Here is a 24,835-nt window from a genome sequence, read left to right on the forward strand (position 1 = left end):
TATATTTTTTTCACGTTATATTTTATTTTTTTCTAAGAATTATAATGTTTCCAGCTGGTCGATCCTAGAATATTAATAAATACTCTTATTTATCTATTAATCTATCTATTTGACTTCTTCCATCTTGTCTGAGTGAGCGTTTCTCTTTGCAGAGGAGACGATCAATCCCTGCGAGCCGTCACCATGCGGAGCCAATGCGATTTGCCAGCAACGGGACAACGCGGGCGCTTGCATCTGCATCGACGATTACCACGGCAATCCTTACGAGGGCTGCCAGCCTGAATGCGTTCTCAGCGCGGACTGTCCAACAAACAAAGCTTGTGTACGCAACAAGTGCAAGGACCCCTGCCCGGGCGTGTGCGGCGTTAGCGCTCAGTGCTCGGTCATCAATCACATCCCCACGTGCACCTGCGAGCCCGGATACGTCGGAGATCCATTCACGATTTGCACCCTCCAACGGGAAACGGAAACCGAGCCGACCGTCCGCGATCCATGCTCGCCCACACCCTGCGGACCGAACAGCTTGTGTCGCGCGGTGAACAACCAAGCCGTGTGCACGTGCCAGGAGTCCTTCACGGGCACCCCGCCGAACTGCAAGCCGGAATGCGTCGTAAACTCGGAGTGTCCGCAGAACAGGGCGTGCTACAAGTACAAATGCACGGACCCGTGCCCGGGCACTTGCGGCGTCGAGGCCAATTGTCGCGTCATCAATCACAACCCTCTCTGCAGCTGTCCGCAGGGAAAGACGGGCGATCCCTTCTCCAGATGTTTCCCTGAACCAGGTAATTGTCCAATTGAAACGCTAGAAATTAGAACTAGCGAAAATAAGAATTAAAAGAAGAAGAGGCAGAAGAAAAGGAAAATTTTAAATAAGGATAATTGCAAAGCGCAGAGACAAATTCGCGCGATTATCTTAACGTTCTCGAATTATTGAGTTATTCGATCCCACTTTGCAGTTGTGCCGATGCCACCGGTAGATCCTTGCTTCCCCAGCCCGTGCGGACTTTACGCGGAGTGCAAAGTCGTCAACGACCAAGCCGCGTGCACCTGCCTGAAGAATTACATAGGCCTACCACCGAATTGCCGCGCGGAATGTGTGGTCAACACGGATTGTCCGTCGGATCAGGCCTGTATCTCAGAGAAGTGTCGGGATCCCTGCGTCGGCTCCTGCGGCCAGAATGCCGACTGCCGCGTTCAGAATCACATACCAGTCTGCTTGTGTCAATCTGGATACTCTGGCGATCCTTTCACGTTGTGCACATTAATCATAGGTTCGTATTTTTATTCGACAGAGGGAAAATAATTTTATATGTTATATTAAAGATAAATACATATCTTATAGAAAATATTCATTAATGAATATTATATTAGATAATTGAAGAAAGAAAATATAAAAAATCAAGTGACTGTTAGTGAGCTATTACGGTAAAATTAGTAGATTTTAAATCATGATTTATCTGAAAGTGGTGGAAAAATTCTTTATTCATATATTAACGCGTGAAATCATTGTTGCAGAACAACCAAAGGTTCCCGAAGATCTCTGCAACCCGTCACCATGCGGACCTAACGCGGAGTGCAACGAGGGCGTCTGCACCTGTCTTCCTAATTACTTCGGGGACCCGTATTCGTACTGTCGGCCGGAGTGTACGATGAATTCGGACTGTCCCCGCGTTAAAACGTGCATTAATCAGCACTGCGTGGATCCTTGTCCAGGCACGTGCGGTCGTGATGCGCGTTGCGACGTGGTCAATCACGTGCCAATGTGCAGCTGTCCACCTGGTTACACCGGAAATCCGTTCCTTCTCTGCCGACCGTTCATACCGGACGGTGAGTTCCTAAATATTATTTTTATCTGTATTCTTTATTACTTCCCGATGCTTTATTGATTCGACTAGTAACAGCAATCAAACATTTTTTCACTGAATTTGTGATTGAACATCAAAGAAGTCTAATTATTAAATAGAATTTTTATTAGCGATCAATATTGCTTAGCATTAAATTAATTGTCGATCGCATTTTCTCTGCAGATACCATCAAGCAGCCTTGCACACCTTCGCCCTGTGGACCAAACAGCGTCTGCAAAGTAGTGAACGATCACGCTGTCTGTTCTTGCCAACCTGGTTTAATCGGCAGTCCACCCGCCTGCAAGCCGGAATGCGTCGTTAGCGCGGATTGTCCGTTGACACAAGCTTGTTTGAACAACAAATGTCAAGATCCGTGCCCAGGCACCTGCGGACAGAATACGAACTGCCAAGTGGTCAATCACAATCCGATATGCAGCTGCGTCGTATCTTACACCGGCGATCCCTTCACTATTTGCTATCCGCAACCAAGTAAGGCGTTTAAATTTTATTTTCCTTCCGTTATATATGTATATATATTAAATTTATCACTTACACATTGTATGAAATTTAAAGATAAAAGAGCAATGCGAATTAACAGAGAAAAGCATTTTATTATTTACGGCTTTTTATTATCGGTTTACATGAAACATAGGAAGCTATTCCCCTATCAAGTAGCCAAATCTGAATTTTCTTTTATCTCAACCTGATTTTACCTTTTAGTTAAATGTAAAATTGTTCGCTCATTGATTACCCGTTTACAGAAACGCCACCGGTGCCGACGAATCCGTGCCAACCGTCGCCTTGCGGGCCGAACGCGGAGTGCCAAGTGAGGGGCGACAGTCCCGCGTGTTCGTGCATCGAGAATTACATCGGCCTGCCGCCGAACTGCAGGCCGGAGTGCACGATCAATCCGGAGTGTCCGCCGCAGTTGGCGTGTATGCAACAAAAGTGTCGCGATCCGTGTGTCGGTCTGTGCGGTCTGAATGCTCAATGCTCGGTAGTGAATCACCAAGCGGTTTGTGCGTGCGTCGCCGGATACACCGGAAATCCATTCAGCGCTTGCGAACGAGTACCCGAGGGTGAGTACACGCCGAAGGGCGACTTTTCTCAGCGCGCTACAATCCTTTCCCTGCGAAACTACCGCCGTATGCATGCACGGCGCGGCAGGTAAGTGCTTCGGTATCCCCGTACGGGGTGTGATCAATGATAATCATACAGGATGGTAATTCAGAAGTACCCTGTCAACGTGGCTGTTGTACGTCACTCGATATTCCGTTGCCGACTTTCAAGATCTCGCAATTCACTGAGATTATTTATACCGTGTTACATATCGCTCGGGCTCTTACATTTCCTCAAAAATGATAATTTACGAGCACGGCACCCGCTGAATATCGAAGCCTCAAGACTGTTCAATTAGTACCACCGTCCTGTATTATTATTATTATTAGACACGTACCTCTACGTAATTGTAAAAGCGCGTCCTAACACGAATCGTGTTGAAGAGGATTAATTGAGAGAATGCGCGTGCGACGAAGCACGGTCGCGAATGAGAACCTAACGGAGAGGATGACGTGATTGATGTGTCACGTGTGAGGTGGTGGGGCCTATAATCATTAGGCTCTTAATTGCACTCACGCCCGATTAAAAGTCAATAACCACCGACATAACGTACACGTTTCCCGAGTCCCTATGATTAACAGAAAAGACGAAGCGGCACGCACTCATCCCCATGCCTGAGCGTTACCTGACCTGACCCGAACCCTGACCTGACCCAACCCGACGTAGGAGATTAGAGATAACGGTAGATAATCACACAGAAAGCTGGTGGCGGGGCCTATTATAAGTCGATAGGCTCTTGGCTGCACTCATCCCTAATCGACACTGCGTAACTAAACGACAGAACTCCTGAGAATCCCTACGATTAATTGCTGCCCAAACGTTTGCTGCACGCACAGACCAGGCGAAGCGAATCCGTCGTCCTCCTCCCCCCAATTATATCCGTCGACCCACTCACATGTAAGAGCACTATGACCTTGGCATACGCTGCGGACCACCCAATAATCATGCTGCGCACATGCCGTTCTCGGATTAAAGCGGTTCAAATGCTATCATTACTGCCGCAAAGAACGCAACTCCCTGATTCGTGAAGTAACAAACCCGAGACGAGTAGCACACCGCCCGCTGAAACGCAGATCCCAAAATAGAATCAGCAATCCCGTCCCTGAATCAATAATAATACGTCGCCATTAGTCGCCAGAGACCCTAACAAAAAGAATTCGCCGTCACCCGCCGTACGTCGTAATTAACTCGATTAATTGTCTCGATCGAAGATCGAACACGCTTGAAAGTAACGTGATCCCGAGATTCGTCGCTGATAGAATACGTCTCACCCGCTAAGGCTAAAACTCTCGGGCACACGAGATATCCGTACACGTTGATAACCGGCACTAAAAATCACGCAAAGCAATTAGGTGCGCACTACCATAAAAGGCTTATTGTCGCTTGTCAAGAAGTCGAATTGATCGAAAGAGTGATGCGAGAGTGTGAATTTTGAGAAAGACAGAGAGAGAGAGAGAGAGAGAGAATAGATGATAATTGGAGGATATTCCAGCTTTCAGATACGACGCTGCACGATTAAGTTTAAGTGAGATTTCTCTTTCCATATCAGATACGCTCCCAGATATTAGAAAACCATGCGAGCCTTCTCCATGCGGCCTGAACGCGATCTGTCGCGAAAACAACGGCGTCGGCTCGTGCACCTGTCCGCCGGACTACTTAGGCGATCCCTATACGGAATGCAGACCCGAGTGCACGCAAAATTCCGACTGTTACACGAGAATGTCGTGCGTTGCCCTGAAATGCAGAGACCCTTGCCCAGGCACATGCGGAGTGAACGCCCAATGTCAGGCGGTTAATCATCTGCCAATGTGCACTTGTATTCCTGGCTATACGGGCAACCCCTTCACCTACTGTTCCCCGATAGTCGAAACCCGTAAGCCTCGCCAATTAATGATCACGTTCGAGAAGAAAGTTCGAATAATGTATCAAATTGACCAATTTATCGAATTGAATCGTCACTTTGCCGAAATTTGCGGTATAAATAGATATCGATTGTGCTTAGCACATCTTTCCTTTATTTACGATTTTTTTTCTACGGTATTATTAAACTGAATCGTCACTTTTACCCAAGTTTATACACGGAAAAAGTGCTAAATTCAAATAAATAATCACTCCAATAATCCTTGGTAAATTTTCACTAAGTAATATTTACTTGATCCTAAGTAAAATATTTACTTCAGCCCAAGTAAAATTTCCTCAATTAAGTGAAAAATTTACTAAAGAGTATCGCAGTAATTATTTACTCGAATCTCTAGCACTTGTTTCCTATGCAGCTTAAAACGAAATCAATTGCAGTAAACATTAATACATTTTTCCTTTATTTGTAATTTCTTCGACAATATTCGTCAGCAAGATATGCCGACTTAAATTCGCGCAGACTGAAAGAAATAAAATGGCGAGTTCGCGCTGTACGGCGCGTAGTCCACGGGGAAGAGCCCGCGCGTAACGATACTTTTCTCCACGCAGCCCTCCCGGAGGCAAACCCCTGCAGCCCATCCCCATGCGGACCGAATAGTAAGTGCCGGGATGTGAACGGCCACGCCGTTTGCACCTGTCTCCCGAACTTTATCAGCAGCCCCCCCAACTGCCGGGCCGAATGCGTGGTGAACAGTCAGTGCTCCCTGGAACTCGCATGCATCAATCAGAAATGCGCATCGCCCTGCCCGGACGCGTGCGGAATAAACACCCAGTGCAAAGTGATCAATCACAGCCCCATCTGCATCTGCAACCTCGGCTTTACCGGGGATCCCTTTACGAGGTGTTTCCCAGCGCCACGTAAGAACCACTTTATCTTCTTCACCGGCTTTATCATCTGTTCACGCCGCCACGACTCACACCCGCCATTAATCTTTCGCAACGCACTTAACCCGATCATTGAATCTCGAAATCGTCGGGATGAAGCGACGTAATCGGGAACGTCGTCCGGCTCAATTCGACGTGACACGTCGGAATATCATCATCATAGCAATCTTCATGATCTTATCGTATACCGTACGCGTGTATATGATTCACGTGCGTACGATAACTCACCTCATCAGCTTCTCGCATCGGCTTCTCACAGTCTCACGTGATCACAATTAATTCATACTTTACTAAGACGAACATCTCTCCGGGACGTCACGAGCCGCATCTTCATTATCGGATTTCAGAAGCGCCGTTACCAGATTATCCTGTAGTACCCCAAGACCCGTGCATACCGTCTCCGTGCGGCATGTACGCGGAATGCAGGAATATCGGTGGCACGGCCTCCTGCTCCTGCTTGCCGATCTACAGAGGCTCGCCGCCGAATTGCCGCCCTGAGTGCCGTGTGAATTCCGATTGCTCGATGAATCTCGCCTGCAGCAACGAAAAGTGCAGAGATCCCTGTTTAGGCTCCTGCAGCATCACTTCCTTGTGCACCGTGTACAATCACGTGCCCGTGTGCACCTGTCCCGAGGGGTATACCGGCGATCCTTTCAGTAATTGCTATCCCAAGCCGATCGCAAGTAAGAGACTCCTTGGAAACGAAGTCGCGGACGATTCGCCTCGAAGGAGGAGTCTCGCGGGTTGTAACGCACGACGGGGGAAAAAATCTCAGTTCGCGCGACTCGGAACGATGAATCAGACCAGATTGGACGAGAGATGATATCGTTACCACGACCTCGAAATCATTCGCTTGTATTAAAATTCGTCTGAGACAACTGAGGAGAATTGACTGGGTAGAAACGTCCTGCGAGAATCTTTCTGTTCCTACAGCCGAGCTTTCCATCTCGCTCTTATATGTTCCAGGCAACGAAAAATACTAAGAAAATTGCTTTTTGTGGTCCAATTGAGAGTCTTTCCATTCGCAATTCTTTATTCCACCGAGACGTTTTTAATGTGAAAAATCGCGCGTTACACTTCGTGAGACTCCGTTCCGCGGGCTGTCGCTGCGTTCACTCCCACATGCTCCAACCTGCGTTCTTTTCCAGCGGCGCCCACGATTATCGATCCCTGCGACTTGAATCCTTGCGGATCGAATGCGCGATGCAATAATGGCGTTTGCGTGTGCCTGCCCGAATACCACGGTGATCCTTACGTGGGTTGTCGTCCCGAGTGCGTCATGAACACCGACTGCGCTCATGATCGCGCGTGCATCCGTAACAAATGCGCGGATCCCTGCCCGGGCACGTGTGGTCGCAACGCATTGTGCTCCGTGTACAATCACATACCTATATGTACCTGTCCCGCCGGGATGGCCGGCAATGCCTTCGTCCAGTGTTCCATTGTTGAAGGTACAGTCGACCGATGCGGCCGAAGCAGCCTGTAATTTTTCAAGCCGCGAAGATGCTTTGGAGTCGCGTCATATCGATAATGATAATCGTAGATCCAACTTCCTCCGACGGCGTTGTCGTCGCAAAGGTTCCTAATCGCGAACAGCAATGATTGAAATTATCCATCGATCGAATCATCGTTGTTCTATTATTATCGTTATTGATAGTACGCCCGATCTCTGCGCCCACTCTCCATTTTTATCTCTGAGGACTGTAAGATCACGTGTCACATGTAGATTCCGTGAAGGGGAACCCTTGCTCACCCTCGCCCTGCGGACCCAACAGTGTCTGTCGAGAGAACAACGGGCAACCGGTGTGCTCGTGTGTCGCCGGATTCCTCGGCGTACCGCCGACCTGCCGGCCGGAATGCACCGTCAGCTCCGAGTGTCCGCTGACCGAAGCTTGCAGCAATCAAAAGTGCATAAACCCCTGTCTCGGTGCATGCGGAATTCGAGCCACGTGTCAAGTGATCAATCATAACCCGATCTGTAGCTGCCCGGCCGAACTCGACGGAGATCCGTTCATTCGATGCATTCCACGACGTAAGAATCCTCGGCCTTCGGGCATAGTGCTGATCTTACGACTTCGACGCGGATATCCAGTAAATGCCTACTAACAGTAGCATTACGTCAATGTTATCATTTCTTACTCAACATTGTAAGCCCAGCGTGTACTGCATGTGACAGTTATAGCGAGTGAAAAATTATAACATCGATATAGTGCAGCCTATAATTGATGTTTACTGGATAGACTAAAAGGACGTTTTATCATTTTGTCATTAAAAAACTGAGTACTCGAGACTTTTTCGCGGTCCGTTTCAAAGTTTCGCGAGTTGTACGCACACCAGAGACGCACGACGCACCAAGAGCAAAACTGACTTCAGTTCTTATCCATTTAACAAGCACGAAGTATCTCATGAAGGTTTAATACAATTTTTGCCGCGAATATTTTACTCGTATTCTAAAACTGCTCGATGTATCTGCATCGATTCGCGCCTTTCGGTCTGAATAATCGTAACGCAAAGTTCAAAATTTGGTTTCGAGCTGATTTCGACAACCGTCTCTCTCTCTTTCCATCAGCACCCGAGCCCGTGGTACAGACAAACCCCTGTGTGCCGTCCCCGTGCGGACCGAACGCCGAATGTCGGGTTGTAGGCGACAGCCCCTCGTGCTCTTGCCTACCCGAGTTCCTGGGCATACCACCGAATTGTAAGCCGGAATGTGTCAGCAACAGCGAGTGTCCCTCGCATTTGGCGTGTATAAATCAGAAATGCAGGGACCCGTGCGAAGGCTCGTGCGGCGCCAATGCCGAGTGTCGCGTGGTGAGCCACACACCCATGTGCGTTTGTCCCAACGACTTCACCGGCGATCCATTCACGCAGTGCACAATCAAGCCACGTAAGCATCGATTAGTTTTACCCTCGGCGTGCGACGTGAGAAACCAGGAAAACCCTCGTTCGACGAACCGAGCTCGGATTTTTACTCACTTCTAGATTTTCTCTCTAAGGAAATTATCGTTGAAAAAAATCGCTCATTTCTTAAAGTGTTTTTTTCTAGCCTACTCATGTATACTTTCCAGCCACGCCGATCGCGATATCGCCCTGCAAACCATCGCCTTGCGGCTTTAACGCCGTCTGCAAGGAGCAGTACGGCGCCGGATCTTGCTCTTGTCTGCCCGATTACGTCGGCAATCCTTACGAAGGATGCCGGCCGGAATGCGTTATCGACACGGATTGCATATCCACCCTTGCTTGCATACAATCCAAGTGTCAGGACCCGTGCCCCGGTACTTGCGGACAGTTCGCTGAGTGTCAAGTCATTAACCATCGACCCACCTGCACGTGTATTCCCGGCTACAGCGGCAATCCCTTCCAGTACTGCATTGTGATTCGCGATATTGGTACGATACGTTTTTCTCAAACATCACCAAACATACAAAATCCGAAGAGTATTTAATATTTAATTACTTCAATCACATTTAGTTAACTTCCTGTAATATCAAATTTACTAACGTTATCAAAATTGATATTATAGAGAACAATTCAATATAATTGAGCTATTTAAATATTAAATACCGATTCAACCAACTAAACTTGATTCTAATAATTTTCTTTGATCTCTAGACTCTTTGAATCTTCGCAGAATCGTCTAGTTATTTGCTTATTTTATTTCAATTCCATTCACTTTTGTTCATTGCATTTAGTTCCAAATCTTTTGTCCGTACTTTGACCCATCGAGTGTCGCGTTTTTTCTTTTTTTTGAAGTTTGAACGATTTATCAATTATTGTAGTCGAGACTCCGAAGGATGTCTGCAATCCGTCGCCTTGCGGGCCCAACAGTCAGTGCCGCGTTAATAACGATCAGGCGGTTTGTTCTTGTCTACCGACGTACATCGGTAGTCCACCCGCATGCCGCCCTGAATGCGTAACCAGCTCGGATTGTTCGCTCATGCTCGCTTGCGTGAATCAAAAATGCCAAGACCCCTGTCCCGGCTCCTGCGGCAGAAACTCACATTGCAAGGTCGTCAAACACAGTCCGATCTGCTCCTGCAGGAACGGCTTTACCGGCGATCCATTTACCGTTTGCTTCCAAACACCTGGTATGAACTTTCACTCTTGCCTAATGTTGATTATATCTTTCCTTTTTACGACGACGAATATATCGTCCGGCTCTCGTGAATGTACTCGATCGAACGAGTAAACTCAAATCTCGATATAGTGTTCGTTTCGAAAACATCGCTCGTCACTTCGAAACTGTGTATCACGATTAACGCGCTATGAAGTTTCCCTCGAATCGACAAATAAGTACGAAGATTGATTAATTAATTATAAATATTAATTAATTGATGAATCAATTCACGATGCTCGCGACTTATCAAACCCCGATTCTTGGCGCGGCGGGAACGAAATTCCTCTTGCCCGAATCGCCGGTCGAAGGAACGTTATAGCGAGATTCGAGTGTACTGTGCTCGATTGATTCCACAGTAGTTCCCGAACAATTCATTGTCGCAATTACAGTGAGCCCGCCCGTGGTAAACGACGTCGCGAGAGACCCGTGCATACCGTCGCCCTGTGGCGCATTCTCCGAGTGTCGCGACATAGGAGGAGTACCATCGTGCTCTTGTTTACCGGAGTACAGAGGCAGTCCGCCGAATTGCAAGCCGGAATGCACCATCAATACAGAGTGTCCGGCTAACATGGCCTGCATGCAACAAAAATGCAGGGATCCTTGTCCGGGCTCGTGCGGCATCCTGGCCGAATGTAGTGTCGTTAATCACGTGCCGATTTGCTCGTGCCTGCCCGGCCACACCGGCGATCCTTTCACCAGTTGTACCCTAAGTCCAAGTAAGACCCTCTATCGGTTCGTTCGTGTCTCCGTTATTGCTCCCTGATTTCTTCCTGTTTTACTCACACGACGATATTATAGCCGTCAGCCCCGTCGAAAAGGACCCCTGCACACCTTCACCTTGCGGATCCAACGCGCGGTGCGACAGAGGAGTCTGCACTTGCTTAGCGGAGTATTTCGGCGACCCTTACAGCGGCTGTCGGCCGGAGTGTGTGTTGAACAACGACTGCGCGAATACGCGGGCATGCGTGCGCAATAAATGCGTGGACCCTTGCCCGGGCATTTGCGGGCAGAACGCCGTGTGCGATGTGTACAATCACGTGCCCATGTGCAGTTGCCCCGCGGGAATGGACGGAAACGCTTTCGTCCTATGCTCTCCCGTTCCAGGTATTTTTCCGGAATTCCGAATCTAGCGATTAACTCGTCGGAATCGTTCGTCCCCGCGATCCCGCTGGAGACTCGCGAGTATCGAGTATTTACATTCTCACGGATCTTCTTAATTCGTCGCTGAGACTCTCTCCCGATCGCGTGTTGCAGCACCCACCATTCGAGACCCGTGCAATCCGTCCCCGTGTGGTCCCAACAGTCAGTGCCGACAGAATAACATGCAGGCTGTGTGTAGCTGCATAAGCGGCTTTGTCGGAGCACCGCCGACTTGCAGGCCCGAATGCGTGATTAGCTCGGATTGTCCAAAAAGCGAGGCGTGCACCAACCAGAAGTGTCGGGATCCTTGCCCCGGAAGTTGCGGACGCAACGCAATCTGCAACGTTATCAATCACAACCCCGTTTGCTCGTGCCGCGGTGGAATGACCGGGGATCCCTTCATCAATTGCTTCCCACTTCGTAAGGCTCTCTCGAACATGTCTCTTGGTTCGAAATTTCTGTTATTCATTTGAACTCGCCATTTCGGAACTTTTTTCCTAACAAATCTCACTGTGTGATGCCAACGTCGCTTGATTGACCGTCGTTACCTTTTGAAGCTGAAACTCCGATACCCGTGGTCGATCCCTGTCAGCCATCGCCGTGCGGACCGAACTCGCAGTGTCAAGTGGTCAATGACCAACCCTCTTGCTCGTGCTCGCAAGAATTTATCGGATCACCACCGAACTGCCGGCACGAATGCGTCAGCAACGGCGAATGTTCGAACAAGATGGCCTGCGTCAACCAGAAATGTCGCGATCCGTGCGTCGGCGCGTGCGGACTCAATGCCGTTTGCAACGTTGTCAGCCACACACCGATGTGCGCGTGTACAACCGGTTACACTGGCGATCCGTTTACACAGTGCTCTCCCCAACAATGTAAGGAAATCGTCGAATTATTTAAACGCAATTTTTACAAAAATTCCACACATTCGCTTTATTAAGCTAGAAAGTGCTTATTTTCTGGAAATTGTTAAAAAAAATTGTTCAGAATTTTTCAGAGTCGATTCGAATGAAATTCGTTTCTCTTCTTAATCATTGCAAGTCCGGGAATGAAAATTCGTCAATGGGGGTACGTTCTTTGATCATAATTGTGCTTTAATTTTAGTCGACATACAGCCTAGCGTACCGACACCGTGCACGCCATCTCCGTGCGGTGCGAACGCGGTGTGCAGAGTCCAACAAAACGCGGGTTCCTGCACATGCTCGCTCGATTACATCGGTAACCCTTACGAGGGCTGCAGACCCGAGTGCACGCTTAATTCGGACTGTCCGTCTAATCAAGCCTGCATCGGTCTGAAGTGCAAAGACCCGTGTCCGGGGACCTGCGGCCAGAACGCGCAGTGCTACGTGATCAATCACGCGCCAACTTGCACTTGCTTCGAGCGATACACGGGAAATCCATTTATATTCTGCAATCTTATCGTCGAAGCCCGTAAGAGATCCCTTAACCGTCTCGCGTCTCTCCGGCTCGATCATGCGGCTGACATTGACTTTCTTACAGCGGTTGTGTCGGATAACGTGAATCCATGCCGGCCGTCTCCCTGCGGACCGTACAGCCAATGCAGAGAGAGCAACGGCCAAGCCGTTTGCTCGTGCCTTCCAACTTACGTAGGCGCACCGCCCGGCTGCAGGCCGGAGTGCACAGTTAGCACGGATTGCGCGACGAATCGCGCATGCGAGAACAACAAGTGCGTCGACCCCTGTCCCAACTCGTGCGGTCAAGGAACGACCTGCAGGGTCGTGAATCACAGCCCGATATGCATGTGCAAACCCGGATTCAGCGGCGACCCATTCACCCGCTGCTCATTCATTCCGTGTAAGCGGCCAGCAAGTTTTCCTGATGATTAGCATTTGTATCTTTTGTCGGTTCGTTAAGTTTGCACTTCGAAGCACAGCTGTCTCATTGATCGAGAGATTGCTTCCTTCTTTCTGTGAAGCGATGATGACACATATAACCCGTCGTGTTGAGATATTAAAATTTGTTTATTCATTTTATTGATTTATTTTCTTTATCTATTAACTTAATTGTTGCGTTTATTTCAATTATCGTTATGCAGAACGGTAGTTTTTTTCATTTAAATGATCATCACAGTCAGTTTCCACTTGGAGAACATCTATGATAGTCGCGTCGCGAAACACAACGTGACTCTGCTTGAAATTTTAGCCGTACCGTTGCCGAGTCCGCCTTCGGACCCCTGCTTCCCCTCTCCTTGCGGGCCGAATTCGCAATGCCGCAATATCAACGGTTACCCATCGTGCTCCTGTATGCTTAATTACATCGGTACACCGCCGAACTGCCGGCCCGAGTGCGTCATCCCCGCGGACTGCCCGAGCAATCAGGCTTGCATTCGCGAGAAGTGTCAGGATCCCTGTCCGGGTTCTTGCGGCCTGTACGCCGACTGCACCGTTCACAACCACATCCCGACCTGCAGGTGCATAGAGGGTTACACTGGCGATCCGTTCATCGGTTGCCAGCCTGTGCCAATCAGTAAGTCCGGAGATCCTTCCGATTTATTAGTCGCCTCGTCAGGAGACGCGAACTGAAAGCTTGCAATTGTAATCACGTAGAAGACGAGGCGCCGGTAATCGACCCGTGCAGTAAGTCACCCTGCGGACCGAACGCCCGGTGCAACAACGGCCTTTGCACTTGCATCCCCGAGTACTTCGGCGACCCGTACGCCGGTTGCCGGCCGGAATGCGTGCTCAGCACGGACTGCTCGGCTGACAAGGCGTGCATACGAAACAAATGCGTAGACCCTTGCCCGGGCACTTGCGGACGCAACAGCCTCTGCAACGTCATCAATCACACGCCGATGTGCAGCTGCCCTCGCGGCACTGTCGGCAACGCGTTCATCGCTTGCGACGCGATGAAAGGTACGGTAGCAACGAGAGTCCCAGCCAACGCCGGGAAACTCACACAACTTACTTATCGGAGAATGCATTGCTGAGACGTGCGTGTCGCTCTGTCGTGGTATAGTTCCGCCGGAAACGAGACCGTGCAACCCGAACCCCTGCGGCCCCAACAGCATATGTCGGGAGTCGAACGGACACGCCGTGTGCACCTGTGCGCCCGACTTCCTCGGCTCGCCGCCCCTTTGCCGACCCGAGTGCACCCTGAGCTCCGACTGCCGGCAGAACGAGGCCTGCGCCAATCAGAAGTGCAAAGACCCTTGCCCCGGCACGTGCGGCATCCAGGCGAGATGTGTGGTCGTCAACCACAACCCCGTGTGCTCGTGCCCCGAGCGCTACACCGGCGACCCCTTCATCAGATGCGACGTGCTAAGTATAAGTGAGACCACTTCTCGAATCCAAGTATTGCGAGTAGACGCGAAGTCCCTCGGCCACTAAAGAAACGCCTCCTGTTCTCCCCTCCAGTACCGGTAGAGCCCGTAAATCCCTGCCAGCCTTCACCCTGCGGTCCGTACGCCACATGCCAGGTCATTAACGAATTGCCGTCCTGCTCGTGCCTGCCCGAGTACAAAGGCTCGCCCCCGAATTGCCGGCCCGAATGTATCTCCAACCCCGAGTGCCCCGGCCACCAGAGTTGCGTGCGGCAAAAGTGCAAGGACCCCTGCCCAGGTCTATGCGGGGAGAGTGCGGAGTGCGCCGTGGTGCAGCATGTGCCCCATTGCGTCTGTTCCTACGGTCTCACCGGTGACCCGTACACGCGCTGCTCCGTCATACGTAAGAGAAACCACGTGACTCATACACACAACACGCACACACACACACGAATCTTCGCGCTTAACCCCGGCATTTGCACTGTTTTAGCGAACAAAGTGGAGCCGGAACCCTCGCCCTGCGCGATCTTCGAGTGCGGCGCGAACGCGATATGTAAGGAGCGAGACGGTGTCGCGGTTTGTCAATGCACTTCCAACTACATTGGCAATCCGTACTTAGCGTGTCGGCCCGAATGCGTCATTAATCCCGACTGCCCGTCCAATTTGATGTGCGTGAGAAACAAATGCGTTAATCCCTGCGCGGGCGTGTGCGGCCGGAACGCCGAGTGCTCGGTAGTCAATCATCAACCGATGTGCACCTGCCTCCCCGGATATACCGGAGATCCCTTCAGCAATTGTTTCATAAGTCGTAAGTGTCCCAGACCCCGGTCTTGTTTAACGGGCGTTCATTGCGCTCGGATAGATTACTTTGTTACGTTTCTTTTTCTTCCTTTTAGCGCTCCTTTGCACACACCAGACAGATATGAACATTTAGATGAGACGGAAATCAGTTTCTCGAGATTTCCTTAAGATACCGTTTTAATGATTTAATTCATCTCCACTCGTTCTTTAGTATTCTCACTTATGTTCGAGCTTGTAATTTTAACGGACAGATTAGATTTTGGGAGCATTGGTATATGATAATTGAATAATTGGCGCATTTAACGATGAATTAATTAGGAATTAGCATTTTGATAATTAAAATACTGATTTTCACTATTAGCGCCGATAACTTCGTAAAAGAAATATTAAAGAACGCTGTTCGCGCGATGAGTGATCTCTTGAAATTCACTACAGCTGGATGTACTCGCTATTCCCATGTTACACTAACGAATCTTTCCCAGAAATAGTCGAAGACGAGAATGTATGCGCCCCGTCACCTTGCGGACCCAACAGCAAGTGCAAAGAGGTGTCTGGACAGGCGGTCTGCTCGTGCCTGCCAGCTTACGTCGGGACTCCGCCGGCGTGTAGACCCGAGTGCGTCGCTAGCTCGGAGTGTCCCTCCCAGTTAGCGTGCAAGGACTACAAATGCGTGAACCCTTGCCCCAGCCCGTGCGGACTCAATAGCAATTGCGCGGTGGTTAATCACAGCCCCATCTGCAGTTGCATGCCCGGTTACAGCGGAGACCCGTTCACCATATGCACATCGATTCCACGTAAGATCCCGTCGACGAGCCGATTGACGCGCGTGCTCTCGCCGGGCTTCCCTCGCGCCCCGGCACGTCGCGATAGTCACTCCGATCGTAACTCCGAACGTCTTTCAGCTGTGGTTCCACCGGGCCCGATAGAGAGAGACCCATGTGTGCCGTCCCCGTGCGGTAGTTTCGCCCAATGTAGAAACATCGGCGGCTCGCCCGCCTGCACCTGCCTGGAGAATTACACGGGCCGGCCGCCCAATTGCAGACCCGAGTGCACCATACACTCGGAGTGCCCGAGCGACAAGGCCTGCGTCAACATGAAGTGCGTGGACCCCTGTCCGGGCTCCTGCGGCACCAATGCCCAGTGCTCGGTGATTAACCACATCCCCACGTGCAGATGCCCCGAAGGTTACACCGGCAACACATTTACCCTTTGCGAGTTGATACCAGCGACACGTAAGCATGATCCACCGGAGCGGCCTTCCGCCTCGAGAACCCGAGCCCCCGTCGGGCCCGATGCCTCCACGTGAGTATACCGATTGTATTTTCCAGCGATCCCGTCACCGGTCGAAGACGCCTGTGTCCCGTCGCCCTGCGGCCCCAACGCGGAATGCTTCGACGGTATCTGTACCTGTCTGCCGGAGTTCCGAGGAGACCCCTACGTAGGTTGCCGGCCGGAATGCGTTCTAAATACCGATTGCCCCCGCGACCGGGCGTGCGTGCGAAACAAGTGCGTGGACCCTTGCCCGGGAGCCTGCGCCGTTAACGCCCTGTGCACCGTGATCGGCCACGTTCCCATGTGCAGTTGTCCCGGGAACATGACCGGCAATGCCTTCAGCCAATGCACACCTATACAAGGTACACACGCTCGAGAGGCCATCGGTCGCACTACGAGGCCGTAACTCGAATCCCACGCTGTGAAACTACGTGAAACCACCACACGCGCGCTCCACTTCCGCGCTGGCCGATAATTGAACACCCGTAATGTTTTGTGTGTCAGACATGCCACCCGCTAATCCCTGCGGCCTCTCGCCCTGCGGACCTAACAGCGAATGCCGCGTAGTAAACAGCCAGGCGGTCTGCTCATGCATTAGAGGCTACCTAGGTAGTCCCCCAACTTGCAGGCCCGAATGCATAGTCAGTACGGACTGCTCGCAGGACCAGGCGTGCAACAACCAGAAGTGCGCGAACCCTTGCCTGGGAAGTTGCGGGATCGGCGCGTTGTGCCACGTGGTGAATCATAATCCCATCTGCATTTGTCCTCCCTCCCAAACGGGCGACCCCTTCGTTAGGTGTATCAATGAGCCACGTAAGTACCATTCGCTTCCCTCTCTCAGTGCTCGTCAATCTCGTCGCCAGTACGATCGTGATATCGTCCGGAAGCTATTCTCCCCGTTGTTTCGACCTGCGTATCCACCTTCGAACCTTTCAGCGCCCACACCAGCTCCTTCCACGCCGTGCGAACCGTCCGCCTGTGGTCCCAACTCGAAGTGCCGGCCGTTCGACGGCATATCTCTGTGCTCGTGTCTGCCCGGTTTCATCGGCAGTCCGCCCAATTGCAGAGCGGGATGCGTCAGCAACAGCGAGTGCGCCAATCACCTGGCCTGTATCAATCAGAAATGCCAAGACCCGTGCGCCGGTTCTTGCGGCGCGAACGCCAATTGTCACGTGGTCAGTCACACCCCGATGTGCACCTGCGTGACCGGTTACACCGGCGACCCGTTCACCCAATGCGTTTTCAGGGAGCGTAAGTACCTCGCTCGGAGGCCGAAACCCGGCTAATCTCGACGAATTCTCGATGCTTCCTCGCTTCCCCGCGTCGAAACGAGCCAGCAGGCCTTGTAACTTTTAACGACAGGCGTTTTCCAACAAGGGATTACGGAGAGACACACAATTGACACGCTTGTGTCACACGATTGAACACAGTGCATGGCTACATGGAACGCTTTGATTTTCGAAACAGGCTAGAAAATCGCTAGTTGGCGATAATGTACTAGATGTTGGCAAATATTACATATTAGGTTTTTGAATAAAGCAGGTTCCAGTCGCTTTAGGAGCGATTAATAACGCCTCTGCTAGCCAACTGCAGAACTTAAAAGATCTGAGTGTATGTTTTATTACAATAAACATCATATATAAAAAGAATAAACATTAAGAATCGCCACAAAAGGAGAAAACAATTTTTCAATATATTGAATATGCTAGAAATATGAAAATAATTTAAAAATTACTGCAAATGTGGCAGCCATGATACTGACACAAATATTCTACTCTGCTCTGCAGCTGTGTCGACTGATGTGTTGTGTCGTTGTAGGAAAGTGCTTGTGTCGACGCTGAGTCACTGTGTCTCGACTGTAACCCTTATTGGAAGACATCCTGTGTCAGTATCATTACGTCGCCGTTGCTCAGGCATAACATGTGGCAGGCAAGCTTGTGCACCGACAATGTAACGATAATGACACTGGCGTTAAAAATCATGTAAAACAGGCTTACGCAGAATTGTGTCGCGCCAGAATTGTGTCGATTTCAGTGTCATTCGTTTTTCACACACGACTCGAGAACGCCGCGTTCATCGACGTCACTTTTCAGCCACGCCACTGCCGCCCGCGCCCGTTGATCCTTGCACTCCTTCTCCCTGCGGCTCGAATGCGGTGTGCAAAGAGTTCAACGGGGCCGGTTCGTGCACGTGCCTGCCGAATTACACCGGCAACCCGTACGAAGGCTGTCGGCCGGAGTGCGTGTTGAATACGGATTGTCCCGCCAGTCTGGCCTGCATCAATATGAAGTGCAGGGACCCGTGTCCGGGATCGTGCGGGCGCAACGCGTTGTGCCAAGTGGTCAACCACTTGCCCGTCTGCAACTGTTACCCCAGATACACCGGCAACGCCTTCCTCTACTGCAGCCCGATAGAGATAGGTACGACATCGTGGAGATTTGAAATTCGATTCGCCTGCCTCGCCTCCCTCTGCTTGTGAGCTCGCTCGATTAACCGCGAAATGCGCCTTTTAGAAGGAGACGACGTCGTTAGTCGTCCCTGCGAGCCGTCACCCTGTGGACCCAACAGCAAGTGCCGCGTCGTGGACAACACGAGCGTCTGCACTTGCCTGCCCACCTTCCTGGGAAGCCCGCCGAACTGCCGTCCCGAGTGCACGGTCAGCGCCGAGTGCGCTTTTAATTTGGCGTGCATCAAGAACAAATGTAGCGACCCTTGTCCCGGATTGTGCGGTTCCAACACGAGATGCGAGACGATCCATCATAACGCCATATGCTCGTGCCGACTGGGCTACACGGGTGATCCGTTCGTTGCCTGTTTCGAAATGCCACGTAAGAGTCATTGAAAAATCTCGTACCGTCACGAATTGTAAGCAGGGTGATTGATTGATTTCTCAGCGAGGGTGTACACTCAGAGAGAGAATTTGCCACAGGAGCTAAAATCTTGTGGCAGCTAAAATGTCTTTGAAATTGAGATAGTTTTTTTTTTTTCTTTTTACCTCTGGGGGTAGTGGAGTCCGGCTTGAAAATGTGTAAGCATTACTTCAGGCCGGATTCTCATCCCGCAGCCTTCCGGGTGGGGAAACACGGATAGCTAATGTCGTTGCTACTGCAGCTAAGCTTTGTTAGCTGTTTGAATTTAGACAGTAAATTTCGCACTAGCTAACTAACTAATGAGATTTAGTTGATATCATTAAATCATTTCTCCGAGTGTATTTCTTCAAATCGTGAGAATATTATTTCAGGGAAGGTTTCCCTGATTGATTTCCTTTTCCTTTGATTGGATACTTATTATAATTACAATCACGGAAAAAAGGATTAGCTTTGGTAGCTATATTAGCTGTAACATGTGAACATCTAAAACTTTAGCGGCGTAGGCAATTTTCATTGCCGCAGTAACAAACTTCGTTGCTGTCGCAAAAGAGTTTGCTGCTGTAGCAATTAAAACTGCAAGATGCTCATATGTTGCAACTAATTTAGTTACCGCAGCTAATCTTTCTTTCCATGATTAACATCTATGATTCGTGTTATTTAATAGACACATCAAATGCTCCCGATTCATTCGTTGCCTCGATTACAAAGTCGGGTCAAAATGCCTCTTGACGACGAATGAGCAATTTAACGAATTCGTTTGTATGTCCGTAGCCCCGGATAAAGATCGTCCACTCGTGAATCCTTGCGCGCCCTCACCATGCGGACCCTATTCGGAGTGCCGTGACATTAATAGCCAAGCGTCCTGCGCTTGTCTGCCGACGTACATGGGAACACCGCCTAATTGCAGGCCCGAATGTTTGATTAACTCGGAATGCCCGAGTAATCAAGCGTGCATACAGAGAAAGTGCCAGTATCCTTGCGACGGAGTATGCGGAGTAGGAGCAACTTGTAACGTCATTAGCCACTTACCCTCGTGTTCCTGTCCGAACGGCTTCACCGGAGATCCGTTCGTGATATGTAAACCAATCCCAGAGGAAGGTAAGACAATCAGTCGGTGAACATGATCGATCGCGATCAACAGTGGATCGCGAGTAACGATTTGCCGACTCCTCATTTAACTATTTAGTAAGATACGATGGAAATTTATCACGTTGGCATTTGCCACTTGGGAAATACCCAGCTCGAGGATTTATCCAGAATTGAGTCCTCGAATTCGTCCCCTAGATACGACGCTCAAACCAACGGATCCGTGCTTAAACTGCGGTGCAAACACGCAGTGTCTCAATGGTGTGTGCACCTGCCTTCCCGAGTATCAGGGAGACCCGTATTTGGGCTGTCGTCCAGAATGCGTCTTGAATCCGGATTGCCCGAGGGACAGAGCTTGCATTAAGAACAGGTGTCGCGATCCTTGCGACGGGATCTGCGGCTATAACGCTCTGTGTTCCGTCGTGAATCACATTCCGGTCTGCACTTGCCCACCAGGAATGTCGGGCAACGCGTTCGTAGCGTGTTCCCCGATAGAAGGTATTTGCTTGAACGGATAATTTCAGCACACCACAACCGGAACAATCGATTATAAAGCCTGTAATCGTATTTTTTTTCTTTTTTAACATTTACGCAGCACCGATACCGAAAGATCCATGCAACCCGACACCATGTGGACCAAATAGCCAGTGCCGAAAGATAAACGAGCAGGCTGTCTGCTCGTGTATACCCGGATACCTGGACTCACCGCCCAATTGCCGAGCCGAGTGTATTATCAGTTCCGACTGTCCCGCGAACATGGCCTGCAATAATCAGAAATGCATTGACCCGTGTCCCGGAACGTGCGGTATCAGAGCTCAGTGCACCGTAGTCAATCACAACCCGATCTGTTCTTGCCCTGCCGAGTTGACCGGCGACCCCTTCACACAGTGCATCCCAAGACGTGAGTAGCTCGTGAAACGAGCATAGGACACTCGCCAATCGTGTCGGACAATATTTCGTCTCGCCGGACGAGCGTTGCATTAATCATTTTTCTAACAGCGGAGCAACCTCCAACACCCGTTAACCCCTGCGTCCCATCTCCGTGTGGGCTCAACAGTCGGTGTCAGGTCGTGAACGACGCGCCCTCGTGCAGTTGCCTGGCAGAGTTCATCGGCGAACCGCCGAACTGCAGGCCGGAATGCGTTAGTAACAGCGAGTGCTCCACGAACTTGGCGTGCATCAATCAGAAGTGTCGCGATCCTTGTCCGGGATCCTGCGGACTTAACTCGGACTGTCGGGTGGTCAGTCACACGTCCATGTGCGTGTGCATTACCGGATACGAGGGCGATCCGTTCGTACAATGTAACCCCAAGAGAAGTAAGTGCGATAATCCAGTGCTCGATCAAGGGTACCCAGAATCGCGGGATGTACTTTCAATCACAGATTCTGCGACGAGTTTCGATTCAATTGTCCCTGCAAACATTTTTATACAGGCGATTGTTCGTCGTTGATTTTTAATTTTTAGCGTCGACGTCCTCTTGAAAATGTGTCGAAATTGATGTTCAATTAAAGTAATACGTATTTCTTTAATTTCCGACTTCTATTTAAAAGTAATCTTTAATATTTAGTAATTAATAATTTAATTTAATAATCCGATAATTTAATCAATTTTCATATTTTCATTTCTCTTCTTTATTTAGTAAAATTGATTCTTTGGTTATTAAATTGATCGTCACTTGCCTCAGTTTGCTCATATCTGTGATGGGAGGTGCATATCATGTACCCGATACATCAGTGATTCACCGGAGCAACATTATCGGTGTTGCCTCGGGAGCGGAAAGTACACCCGACATTCCCTCTCATAGGCGAAGTTCCGAGTGCCGTAAAACCAACTCCCTGTATTCCGTCGCCCTGCGGCTTCAACGCGATGTGTCGCGAACTGAACGGCGCTGGTTCGTGCACATGTCAACCGGACTACATAGGCAACCCGTACGAAGGCTGTCGACCCGAATGCACGATGAATTCCGACTGCACCGCGGATCGCGCATGCATCGGATCGAAATGTCAGAACCCTTGTCCAGGCTTCTGCGGGTACAACGCGGTGTGTCAAGTGGTGAATCACGCGCCGTTGTGCGTGTGTCAGCCCGGCTACAGCGGCAACCCATTCATCTCTTGTAATATCGTGGAAGATTCGAGTGAGTGACACAGAATGTCAGGAGAACTTTGACATAATTTTACACAATTAGTCCGCCCTCCAGCGGAATATTTCCAACGCCGTCTATTTTCTTGGAGTAAACTTGACGAACGATCAAGGGGAGAGGGAAAGGGTTACGGATAACTTGACCGTTTAAAAACATTTTTTTAGAGCTAGAGAGCAACCCATGTAGCCCGTCTCCCTGTGGACTTAACAGCCAATGCCGCGAATTGAACGGTCAGGCGATCTGCTCGTGCTTGCCCACGTTCATCGGCACCCCGCCGAGCTGTCGTGCCGAGTGCACCGTTAGCTCGGATTGCCTTCAAAATCGCGCGTGCAAGAGCCGCAAATGCGTGGACCCGTGTCCGGGCATCTGCGGCATTAACGCAAGATGCGAAGTGATCAATCACAGTCCGATTTGCAGTTGCAACCAAGATTTCACCGGCGATCCCTTCGTAGCGTGCTTCCGTGTAGGTGAGTACCGCGCGAGACACCGATTATTCTCAGCACGCGTCTCTCGTAAAATCTCGCCAACTCGTTCGAATTTTATTTTCGTCTCTTACGTTCGGGATTCTGGCGGAGCGGGATGTGTCGCGCCGGACACGTGGAGAAACGCTAGACGGGAAATGTTCGTTTGCAGAAGTGGACAAAGACACCATCCCTACGACGCCGACGAACCCGTGCGTGCCGTCCCCTTGCGGCCCGTTCGCCACTTGCCGCGACAGCGGCTACGGTGGCGTGCCGTCCTGCACATGCATGGAGAATTACATCGGCAGCCCGCCGAACTGCCGGCCGGAGTGCACCGTGGATTCCGACTGTGGCAGCAACAGGGCTTGCCTCAGACAGAAATGCAGAGACCCGTGCCCGGGCTCGTGCGGTATCGGAGCGCAATGCCTCGTGGTAAATCACATGGCCGTTTGCCTCTGCCCGAAGGGTTATACCGGAGACGCCTTCGCCAGCTGCTACCCGGAACCTCCCCGTAAGCTTTTCAATTCCCGCGGACAACCCTTACCTCCTAATGTATCGATCGCCAAGATGAGACGGATGGAGATCCAAGCTTCTTTAGTCTCCGGATCGTACAAATGTTGAATGTCGTTTAAATGACGCTTGCAGCTGCGCCGGTGCCGCAAGATCCTTGTAACCCGAACCCGTGCGGTGCCAACGCGGTGTGCCGCGACGGCAGTTGCGCCTGCCTGCCCGAGTATCACGGCGACCCGTATTCCGCGTGTCGGCCCGAGTGCGTGCAGAACCCGGACTGCCCGTTGGACAAAGCCTGTGTCCGCAACAAGTGCTTCGACCCATGCGCCGGAGCTTGCGGGCAGAACGCCAAGTGCACAGTCATCAATCACACCCCGATGTGTACCTGCCCCGACGGAATGTCCGGCAACGCGTTCGCGGTGTGTTATCCGGCTGAAGGTAAATGCCCGTCGGATCAAGGGAACCTCGTCATCCTCTCATGTGAAAACACGTAAACCCCTTTGCAGAACCCGCGGTGGTTGAGAACCCGTGCAGTCCGTCGCCCTGCGGCCCGAACAGCCGCTGCCAGAGCTTTAACAACCAAGCGGTGTGCTCGTGCGTGCCCGGCTACATAGGGAATCCCCCGGCCTGTCGCCCCGAATGCATCGTCAACACCGATTGCGCGCTGAATGAGGCCTGCATCAACATGAAGTGCGGCAATCCATGCTTGGGCACGTGCGGCATATCCGCTCGTTGCCAAGTGCTCAATCACAACCCGATCTGCAGCTGTCCTCCCGCATTTACCGGCGATCCGTTCCTACACTGCACCCCGAGACGTAAGTTCCCCGTGACCTTCAACATCTCTCCGATTACGTGCCGAGAAGTGTGGCGACCTGTGTTTTCCTCTTGAAGCCGAGAACGTGCCGAAACCAGTAAACCCGTGCCAACCTTCGCCTTGCGGCCCGAACGCCCAGTGCCAGGTCGTCAACGACTCGCCGTCGTGCTCGTGCATGCCGGAATACATCGGGACACCGCCGAACTGTAGGCCGGAATGCATCAGCAACAGCGAGTGCCCGAGTCAACAGGCTTGCATCAATCGCAAGTGCAGAGACCCGTGTCCCGGATCGTGCTTCGCCCTGGCCGACTGTAATGTCGTTAACCACGTGCCCACTTGCTCGTGTCGCGCCGGTTACACGGGCGATCCGTTCGTTCAGTGCACGATCAAGGAGAGTAAGTGCCGCTTGTTCGTGACCCCTCTATCGTATCTCGTGAATTTTCTCGATCGAACAAGGAGTCGTCTCGTTCATCTTTATTAATATCATTATCCTCGCGTTATATCGTATAGCTCGGCTGTGTCATGCCGATCCTGTGAGAGGGCGTGTAGGAATCGGTAGAGTCGCAAGGACGACGTTA

The 24,835-nt window shown here is 50.8% G+C and overlaps 1 protein-coding gene across 1 annotated transcript in view; it reads left to right on the top strand.

Annotated features, from left to right (window-relative positions):
- Nucleotides 1–24,835, top strand: part of LOC106746562 — a 71,249-nt gene that overhangs the window by 26,986 nt on the left and 19,428 nt on the right. The window contains exons 37-77 of the mRNA XM_014623278.1: nt 153–782; nt 957–1,271; nt 1,516–1,827; nt 2,028–2,333; nt 2,606–2,923; nt 4,513–4,836; nt 5,430–5,738; nt 6,113–6,448; nt 6,914–7,216; nt 7,492–7,797; nt 8,335–8,652; nt 8,834–9,154; nt 9,545–9,853; nt 10,272–10,598; nt 10,681–10,986; nt 11,137–11,442; nt 11,580–11,897; nt 12,127–12,453; nt 12,523–12,837; nt 13,186–13,509; nt 13,590–13,895; nt 13,999–14,310; nt 14,397–14,705; nt 14,793–15,110; nt 15,586–15,897; nt 16,006–16,335; nt 16,432–16,737; nt 16,880–17,188; nt 17,312–17,626; nt 18,469–18,795; nt 18,889–19,203; nt 20,017–20,343; nt 20,530–20,829; nt 20,927–21,232; nt 21,331–21,648; nt 22,137–22,466; nt 22,637–22,939; nt 23,106–23,444; nt 23,579–23,881; nt 23,950–24,258; nt 24,335–24,652. Coding sequence (XP_014478764.1) covers nt 153–782; nt 957–1,271; nt 1,516–1,827; nt 2,028–2,333; nt 2,606–2,923; nt 4,513–4,836; nt 5,430–5,738; nt 6,113–6,448; nt 6,914–7,216; nt 7,492–7,797; nt 8,335–8,652; nt 8,834–9,154; nt 9,545–9,853; nt 10,272–10,598; nt 10,681–10,986; nt 11,137–11,442; nt 11,580–11,897; nt 12,127–12,453; nt 12,523–12,837; nt 13,186–13,509; nt 13,590–13,895; nt 13,999–14,310; nt 14,397–14,705; nt 14,793–15,110; nt 15,586–15,897; nt 16,006–16,335; nt 16,432–16,737; nt 16,880–17,188; nt 17,312–17,626; nt 18,469–18,795; nt 18,889–19,203; nt 20,017–20,343; nt 20,530–20,829; nt 20,927–21,232; nt 21,331–21,648; nt 22,137–22,466; nt 22,637–22,939; nt 23,106–23,444; nt 23,579–23,881; nt 23,950–24,258; nt 24,335–24,652 — 13,242 coding nt within the window. The remainder of the gene's footprint in view (nt 1–152; nt 783–956; nt 1,272–1,515; nt 1,828–2,027; nt 2,334–2,605; nt 2,924–4,512; nt 4,837–5,429; nt 5,739–6,112; nt 6,449–6,913; nt 7,217–7,491; nt 7,798–8,334; nt 8,653–8,833; nt 9,155–9,544; nt 9,854–10,271; nt 10,599–10,680; nt 10,987–11,136; nt 11,443–11,579; nt 11,898–12,126; nt 12,454–12,522; nt 12,838–13,185; nt 13,510–13,589; nt 13,896–13,998; nt 14,311–14,396; nt 14,706–14,792; nt 15,111–15,585; nt 15,898–16,005; nt 16,336–16,431; nt 16,738–16,879; nt 17,189–17,311; nt 17,627–18,468; nt 18,796–18,888; nt 19,204–20,016; nt 20,344–20,529; nt 20,830–20,926; nt 21,233–21,330; nt 21,649–22,136; nt 22,467–22,636; nt 22,940–23,105; nt 23,445–23,578; nt 23,882–23,949; nt 24,259–24,334; nt 24,653–24,835) is intronic.

The sequence above is a fragment of the Dinoponera quadriceps genome, unplaced genomic scaffold (assembly GCF_001313825.1).
Source record: "Dinoponera quadriceps isolate SergipeBrazil2010 unplaced genomic scaffold, ASM131382v1 scaffold1573, whole genome shotgun sequence".
NCBI classification, from domain to species: domain Eukaryota; kingdom Metazoa; phylum Arthropoda; class Insecta; order Hymenoptera; family Formicidae; genus Dinoponera; species Dinoponera quadriceps.